The following is an 8,626-nucleotide window of genomic DNA, read 5'->3' as shown; positions in this document are numbered from 1 at the left end:
ACTAACGTGCTCTATCTGGCAGAGGCACTCCAGCATATATTCTGTTCTCTCTTGTTGGCTTGGCTTGCATCAGAGGGTGTTCAGAAGCACAGCACCACCAGTTCAGTTCAGCAGCTTCAGAGCAGGGGCTGCACTTCAGCACAGGGCCACCACTTCATGACCACTGGTGAGAGAACACCATTATCCCAGTCCTAGGCCAGAACCAACCCAGATACAAATGGAAATTCCAAAGTCTTTTATTGCAGCCCTGCCGAGGGCTGGACTCGGCCTCATCCCACAGCCAACATGGGACGGAGAGAATCACAACCCTGGAGAATGGGGACGCTATTTGACAAGGTCCTTCACGTACTTCCAGCCTTCTGCAGTGTATTCACAGGCCCTGGTGGGAGCCACGGACAAGGCAGACATCACCATCCGTACTCCTGCAGGGAGAGCAGAGCACAGTTATCCCCAGAGCATCCTTCCAGCCACATTTCCTAACGTTATTCTAGCATTGGAGATCTCTTTAAACACAGAGAGAAAGATCTAGCTCCAGCTCAGAAGCTTTCAAGCACACTGAGGCCTGAATGATTTCTTGGGTTAGGTTTTATTGCTCAGTAGCACTCGGGACACAAGGAAATCCCAACTTAGGACCTGTGTAAGGGATAGACAGTTGAACCAAAGGACTGAGCTAACTTCCATCGCACTTCCAGCTCTGCCATGGGTGACGTTGGAGATGTCACAGTATTTGTGGACGGTGTTCCTTCCCAATTACATGAAATCAAGTCCAAAGTCACTCAATGTGTCAGTAGCAAAACCTGGAGCTTCTTTAGTCCCAATGCTCCTTCCACCAGGCTGGAACATCTATCGCCTCCTTCCCCATCATTCCATTTAGCACGGTATTGAAACAAGACTGGTATAAGCTACAACCCTCCTGGCCCTTGCTCCTTTCACAGTTGGGTGTGAAGTTATTTTACCTTTATTCCAGGAATCGGAAGGGGAAAACTCAAGTTTTGGAATAGGTGGGAGCTAGAAAGAGAGAAGAGAGAGGAAATATCAGCACTCAAGGGGTTTCCCTTATAACAGGATCCACATCACCTTGACCTCAGGTCTCAAAGACACTGGGATGCCTACTCTTCATGAGTCCCAAATGGGATCAGACATGAGGCTTAAAGCTGCTCCTTCCCCCATTACAATGCAGGGCAAAAGGCAGGACTCCTGAAAACCCATCTCTCCCCTACATTTCAAGTTTCATCCTCCTTCCATTTCAATGCTCACCAAAACATTTTCAATGCTTCAACAGCAAAATTCCCACCGGCATCACTGGAACCGCAATATCACCCCAGTGTTCTCTCCCCCTCATTCCGAGGACGTGGTTGTGTGGCTTCACAGCCCTTACCTCCCAGCCTGTGTAACTTATCCACTCCTGGATGGCTGGAGGCAGTGCTGCCTGAGCTTTCCTGAAGGCTTCAGCACCTTGTGTGCCGCTGCCCAGCAGCCCCTGGTCGTACGCCACATACACAGCACCCCCAGCCAGGCCTCCTTTGATGACAAACCTGCAGGAATCCAAAGCAGCAACAGTTCAGTCCCTGTTATAACTATCAATGCATCTCTCAATGACCATCAAAGGGAGGTTATTGATAAATCTGAGGGTCACCAATACTCCAATGGCTCTTGCTGTCTTCACAGAATACATGGGTTGGGTTGAAGGGACCTTAAAGCTCCTCCAGCCCCAGACCCTGCCACTAGCAGGGACCCCTTCCACTGGAGCAGCTTGCTCCAAGCCCCTGTGTCCAACCTGCCCTTGAACACTGCCAGGGATGGGGCAGCCACAGCTTCTCTGGGCACCCTGTGCCAGCGCCTCAGCACCCTCCCAGGGAGAGCTTCTGCCTAAGAGCTCATCTCAGTCTCCCCTCTGGCAGGTTCAAGCCATTCCCCTTGCCCTTGCCCTGTCCCTACAGGCCCTTGTCCCAAGCTCCTCTCCAGGTTTCCTGCAGCCCCTTTTGGCACCGGAAGGCTACTATAGCACATATATATATACATATAAACCACACAGAGCCATTGAGAGAGGCAAGAGAGAGCCAACATCAAACCCATGCACTCACGAGTGTTTGGGGAAAGGGGATTTCCCCGTTCTCCATCCACCTCTCCCATTCTCTCCCTTCCCCGGTCCCTGTGCTCCGCGGCTGCTCCCTCGGCAGCCAAACGCTGCCGAACCCACCGGACACACGTGGAGCCGCTGCCGGCGGAGGCCGCGGCGCCGCACGGGGTCAAGGGCGCTACAAGGCCGAGCCGGGCGCCTGGACACAGGCCGGGGGGAAGCCCCCGGGGGCGGTGAGCGGCGGCTGCGGGGCGCTGCGGGGCCCGGGGCGAAAGGGGGGGGACGCGAACCCTCGGTCCAGGGCTCCGCGGGGAGCGGGGACTCACTTGAGCACGGGGACGAGCCTGGCGGCCATGACGGCGGCGGCGGGGGGGCGGTGGGAACTGGTCACGTGGCACGGGAAGCCCCGCCCCCGCGTGGTGCCATGGCAACGGGGCGGGGCCGCGCTGAGGGGAGCGGCTGAGGGGGCGGCGGGGGCTGCGGCCGTGCTCTGTCGCGACATGTCGGGAGCTGGGATCGCGCTGTCTCAGCCCCGCTGCTTCCTGTCGGCACCGCCGCTTGGCCGCTGTGCTGCGGAGTGAGGAGCCCCGGTTACCCCGAGGTACGGCCCGCTGCGGCGGCTGCGGTCGGCGCTGGGTCTCCGGGCTTAATCCCAAGGCAGGTTCGGAGCAGGCCGCGTGTGGTGCTTTGTGCGCCGTGAAGCGAGCAGGAGATGGGCTGGAGTGCTGCCGTCCTCCTGCTGCTGACAGGGAATGAAATGGGGATGGGCAGGAATGAGAATGGATGGAAATAGAAGCCATGTGCTAGCAAACACGTTCTGCTTTTAACTTAAGCTTCAAGATCTATATTAGAACCTTTCAGCTATTCAGCATCACACTTGTTCCCTATATGTTCCCTGGTTGTCTTCTCCAGGCCACACTCCTGCAAAGAACTCAGGCCATGGTCATCTGTGTACCCTGGGTAAGACTGGGAATCCCATTCCCTCACTAAGCATTGGGCACATCCTCCCGTGCTGCCCCCCAAACAGCCCTAATTGTGTGCAGAACAAGTGAGTTTTGCAGAAGACACCTCCCAGAGCTGTGCAAAACCTCCTCTGTTTGCTATATTCTGGCTACTAAAAGGTGTGTGAAGACAGCAACCCTCACAGAGAGCCAGCCTGGTTTATGGTGCTCTCCTTAGGAAGGGGATGCTGGTGGTGTCCGGAAGTTTTGGTCCCAACTTAAGGTTTGGTGGGACAAATCCAGGTGGAAATCCCTCACCTGTCCCCCTGCCTCAGCCACCACTGGGTAATGCAAGCATGGCAGAGCCCAGCTGGGTGTGATCTGTCAGCTCCATTTGCTCTCTGTTGTAAAGTCTTGGGGGCAGCTGCAGGTAACGTTCTTTTGGACAAGAGAGGATCATTTATTCATTTTACTTTCTTTTTATTACCTTTTACTGTTAAGATTGGATGTGTTTTTACATCAAATGTGCCGATGAGAACCTGGATGCAGCAATGCAGAATAGCAAAGGCTTTGACTGTGAACTTAGACTGTCAGCTCATGGTTGAAATGAGGACCTGGTGCTGACTCCACAAGTGCCGTGTTGCACTGGGGACATGCATTTTCCAACCCTAACTGTTCTATGAGTCTGCCTTGGGAGACATGGTTTAGTGTGTGGTGTCTTTGGCCATGCAGGGCGTTGGAACTGGATGACCTTAAGGTCCTTTCCAACCTAAACCGTGCTATGATTCTATGATTTTCAGGGTAATTCCCCCAGTCCAGTTAATTTAAGACACATTGAATGGCACAAGCAGCTGTCCTGGAGCAAGTGGAAGCTGAGGAAAGACTCATTGAGCAAGACAGGAAGATCAAGGAGATGATTTTGGGAGCTATTCTGCTTCCTGTCCTCTTTGGATCCCTCCTCTCGTCCAAGAGCAGGTTTCAGTCTCTCCAGGGTTGCTCCCTCTGGGCAGGGAGTTGCACTGCATGGCACAGCCAAGCCCTGCCCTTTCTTGGGCACATGTGAACCATTCCCAGGACTGGTGTTCCCTGCCTTCCACAGGCACACAACAGCTTTGCAGCTTCTTATCAAAGTGCTGATTGTCCCTGTCCTCACTGTCTTCCATTCCTGACAAAGGTGGCTCCCTGTGGACTCTCAGTTCTTCCCAGCTCCTCTCTGCTAAGCAGGACACAAAAGGTCTTTCCATGTCTCTTGCAGGTTGGCTTCCAGCCTCAGAGGAAGGAGATTGCAGTATTTGGGCTGGAGCCCTCAGCTTCAAGGCTTCACCTTGCTCTTCACAACGTGGAGGGATATGAAGCCCATTGGAAAAGTGCTTTGTGCTACAGCGTTTGTAATTGGGTTCCTTGCTGTCTTCTGGAAAGATTCCTTTAAGCCAGGTAGGCTCAGCAAGGGGGATCATTCGAAACTGGAATGGAAATCACAGGAGAGAAACCCTGACTGGTGGTCTCATTCCTGCCCGGAGTCTTACCAGAGCTGGGAGCTTCATTCCCAGAAATAAAGGGAAGCTTGAAACAAAGAGGAAGACAAAATCTTCTGACAGCATTTGTAAGGGATCCTGCTGTCTTGGGGGGGGAATGACCTGTACTTTGCCAGTTACACCCTTCTGCTTTAGAGCTCTGCCAATAGTTGCTTCCTTCACTTACTTCTCTCTCTCTTATTCTCTTTCCCATATACAAGAGAGCTTGTCTGGTGCCCGTGTCCTCCTGACTGGAGCCAGTGCTGGCATTGGAGAGCAGATGGCGTATCATTATGCCAGATTTGGTGCTGAAATAGTTTTGACTGCTCGGAGGGAAGCTGTGCTGCAGAAGGTAAGAACTTCCTGCTGGGGGGGAAGACAAAGAGATGTGCACTTGTACCCGAAAACCCCACCACCACCACCAAAGTAGTTGTCAGTGGGATAGATTCTCCTTCAGAGCTGCTGTTGAACAAAACCAGCTTAGTTACTGGTAGTGTTTCAGCAAAAAGCTAAACTGTGTGTCATTACTGGGCATCCTCACATCCTCGCAAAGGAGCTATGAAAGATGAACACTGCTAGAGCCTTGCTAGGTATTCTGGCAGAAAAAGAACTTAATGTAAAGCCTAAGCCTTATTCCAGCAGAGTTCTCCAGAAGAAGACTCTCTTTTTCAGGTGAATCTTGATCCTTTTCCAAAGTAGAGTGAATCTGCATCCTGCTAAGAGTTAACTGTCTGGTTAAACAAAGTCTGGATGCCAAATGAGCTCTCAGTGGGCTGAATAGAGCTAGATTTAAAGTTAAAGTGTGTTTCTGTTCAGAATTGACTCTCACTGACTGTGTATGATGGGGAAACCCCAGTGCCTTAGAGTGTCCTTACTTCTGTTCTCCCCGCTCCCAGTCCATGGTGTTTAACCTTTGGCTGTGTGTTCTTCTTCAAGGTGATGGAGAAGTGCCTGACACTTGGAGCAAAGAAAATATTTTATATCCCTGCAGATATGTCAAACCCTTTAGAGCCTGAAAAGGTGGTTCAGTTTGCTGTCCAAAAGCTGGGTAAGCAGCTGGGCATCTCTTTTGGCTTCCAATATACAGACAGTTCTCATTCCTATAGGAGCTTTCTGCTTCAGTTTCCCCATGTTCCTCGCTGGGAGGGATACTCAGGACTGGGGTTGTGGGGTTTGGCAGTTCCAGTCTGGGTGTAACTGTCTTTTAGCTGCTTTTTATGCTGGAGGAGAAGAGTGTGGAGAAAGGACTGGTTGGGGCTGGCCCCTTGCTTTGAGTGCTTCCCCTGTCCACAGGGGGCCTGGATTACCTGGTGCTGAACCACATTGGCATGACCCGTTTCCAGATGTGGGATGGAGATGTGGAGTACACCCGCTGGCTCATGCAGGTGAGGATTCCCAGCAGGAAGAGCTCACCTGGAACTGGGTGAGTCTGGCTTCTCCTGGGATGGCTTTGGGAAGCTCAAAGGCAAATTCAAGCCTGTGGCAATGGTTGAGAGCAAACCTTTTCTTTCATTGGTGTTTCAAGGGGTTTCAAGGCTTCGTTACTGATTTGCTCCAGTGTTGTATGTGGGGGGGGGAAATGTCTGGGAAGAACTTCATTTCTCTCCTTCCTTCTGTCCTTCTTATCTCCCATTAGCCCAGGGACTGATGGAAGCTGCTTCTGGCTCATGCTGACCTTCCCTCCAAACCCTCCTGCTTCTTCCATGTCTACTTTTCCCATTCCATTCCAGGTGAATTTCTTCAGTTACGTGGCACTCGCAACAGCAGCTCTGCCCACCCTGGAGAAGAATCAAGGCTCTCTGGTGGTTGTTTCTTCCCTCACAGGTTGGTGACTTTAACTGCCATACCGTTGGTCTTGTGGACATGGTGGTTCCCAACACGTCGTGTTTCCCTGTGTCCTTCAACCCCTCAACCCCTTTTCAAGCTGTGCATTTTATAGCAGCAAACAGGACAGTGGCTGCTCTTGTTTTCTGGAGACCTTCATTGTGTGGCAAAGGAACATTGCTCTTTATTCACCATGTGCCCAGATCTGCTTCCTTGGCTCCTGCCCCTCACAGCCAGGCCCATCCCTCCTGTGTTTCTATCATCTCCCTACTCTAAAACCTTCTGGCTTTGGCCATCAGGAGGCTGCTGAGTAGCTGCACTGCCTGTTTGGGATGGAAAAGCAAGAGAAAGGCTTCAGTGTGCACTCCAGGGAGCTGCACCACCATACACAGCTTCAGGCTTGTCCCTGCCCTGTGCCCTGACGTGCCCTGGTATCACGGTCCACGTGTTTGCGTGTCATGGGGAGGGAAGGCTGCAGCAGAGCAGCTTTTTAGCGCAGCGTGGACCTGGTTACTGGGTAAGTTGAAAGACAATTCCTTCCTTTCTCCAGGAGGTGGCTCCTGTGCTGGGATGCGCTCCCACAACCGGCTGGAATTGCCTCAGTGCCTATTTGTGACTAGAAATAGAGGCGAACTCACCCAAACCAAACATGGGTCGATGATGCAGGATGATCCAGATTCCCCCTCCATGGCACCATCCTCCTTCCAGCCAGTCTCCCGGTGTTTTCCATTCTTTCCTTTTCCTTCCCAGGGAAAATCCCCACTCCCTTCACCACTTCTTACTCTGCCACCAAGTTTGCCCTGGATGGATTCTTCACCTCGCTGCGCCACGAGCTCTCCATGCAGAAGAAGAACATCTCAGTCACACTCTGCATCCTGGGCCTGATCGACACCGAATCGGCCTTGGAGAGCACCAGGTACGTGTGGGGAGGAGGCTGGGATGGAGCAAAACCTGCACCACAACCGCTTTATGGGGGGGGTGAGCCTCCATTCGGATGTGTAACGGGATGAGTTCACCTCTTGGGTGCATCGTGGGGGTTCTGTGTCCACCTCAACGTGAGCATGTCGAGCTGGGGGGGTCAGTGTGCACAGGCACACCCCCTGCCATGGGCTGCCTGGCTGGGGGTGATGCTCTGGCTGTTTGCTTCCAGGGGGAAGGTGTCTCTTTCTGCTTCTCCTGCTCCCGATGCGGCGCTCGCCATCATCCAGGGGGGAGCCATGCGTGTGAGGGAGGTTTTCTACCCAGGCTGGCTGCATCTCGTGTGCTGCCTCGGGGTGCTCTTCCCCTGTGACCCCATTCTACAGAGCTTCTACAGTCCTTAGGGAGGCCCAGGCTCCTCTCCTATCCCTTCGAATCCCATTCCTGCCCTGGTGGTGGCAAAGTACCATTAGCTCTTTCCAAAAGACTCTTGCTGGGCTCCCTCTAATCCTACCTCAGCCACATGGTGCTCCCAGTTCACTCCATCTTAGTCCTCCACCACCTCCCCTCCTTCAGCCTCACCTCATCTCTGGTTTTACCACCTCCAGTCTTCCCTCAGCTCCAGCTTTAAGCTCGGTTTTACAGCAGGTCCTGGAATGCCTGGGCATTCCTGGGCCATCCTCCTCCACCACTTCATGGGTTTGGGGGATTCTGTGAAACTTCTTGTTTCTTGGAAATAGAATTTTCGTGGTGATTTTAATTAAACTATTTTTTCTATGGGTGTTGGTGTCACATGTTGGTGCTTCCAGGCTGGGACCTGGCCTCTGGGCACAGGCCCTGGGGTAGATGTTTGCTCTTGTTAAATCAGCTCTTCCTTGCTGTAAATGCCACGATGGGTTCATGATTCCTGCATTGGAGAAAGAACACAGAGGGAATTCTTCCCTAACACATTATTCCTAGGAATACATGTCATGGTAGCTAAGAAAAAGCAGGTTTTGCTTGAATCCTCCTGGGCTGGGGCTGGATAGAAGCTCCTCCATGGACTCCTCAGTGGCTGAGGGGATGGTTATGGTGTTGCTCCTTAATCCTGAAGGAACTTTAAGGAGCTTTGAAAACTGAATATTGTGTAGGAACAGGTTAACAGTGTTGGAATTGATTGGAATAGCTAAATACTGCTTTAAGCCCAGGCCTAAAGTAGAGTATGGAGCTAAGGAAGAAGTTCTTCCCTATGAGGCTGGTGGACAGCAAAGCTGTGGCTGCCCCATCCCTGGCAGTGTTCAAGGCCAGGTTGGACACAGGGGCTTGGAGCAAGCTGCTCCAGTGGAAGGGGTCCCTGCCCGTGGCAGGGG

The 8,626-nt window shown here is 52.6% G+C and overlaps 2 protein-coding genes across 2 annotated transcripts; one reads left to right on the top strand and one right to left on the bottom strand.

Annotated features, from left to right (window-relative positions):
- Positions 1 to 220: 220 nt before the first annotated feature.
- On the bottom strand, positions 221 to 2,582 carry MICOS13 (mitochondrial contact site and cristae organizing system subunit 13). Its single transcript, XM_057424586.1, has 4 exons — positions 2,407 to 2,582; positions 1,379 to 1,535; positions 957 to 1,008; positions 221 to 422 (listed from the first exon to the last, which is right to left on the bottom strand). Exons 1-4 carry the CDS (start codon positions 2,580 to 2,582, stop codon positions 325 to 327), a joined length of 483 nt encoding a protein of 160 aa, XP_057280569.1. The 3' UTR covers positions 221 to 324.
- Positions 2,583 to 2,584: 2 nt separating this feature from the next.
- Positions 2,585 to 8,011, top strand: HSD11B1L (hydroxysteroid 11-beta dehydrogenase 1 like). Its single transcript, XM_057424543.1, has 8 exons — positions 2,585 to 2,681; positions 4,277 to 4,455; positions 4,757 to 4,887; positions 5,472 to 5,583; positions 5,829 to 5,920; positions 6,266 to 6,359; positions 7,110 to 7,275; positions 7,510 to 8,011. The coding sequence occupies exons 2-8, from the start codon at positions 4,371 to 4,373 to the stop codon at positions 7,679 to 7,681; spliced, it is 852 nt and encodes a 283-aa protein (XP_057280526.1). The 5' UTR covers positions 2,585 to 2,681; positions 4,277 to 4,370; the 3' UTR covers positions 7,682 to 8,011.
- Positions 8,012 to 8,626: the final 615 nt, after the last annotated feature.

This window comes from Pezoporus wallicus, unplaced genomic scaffold, assembly GCF_028554395.1.
Source record: "Pezoporus wallicus isolate ANWC-B61680 ecotype Strahan unplaced genomic scaffold, APGP_CSIRO_Pwel_v1 contig_8376, whole genome shotgun sequence".
NCBI classification, from domain to species: domain Eukaryota; kingdom Metazoa; phylum Chordata; class Aves; order Psittaciformes; family Psittacidae; genus Pezoporus; species Pezoporus wallicus.
Note: the sequence above shows the minus strand (reverse complement) of the source record. Positions and strands in the feature narration are given on the sequence as shown.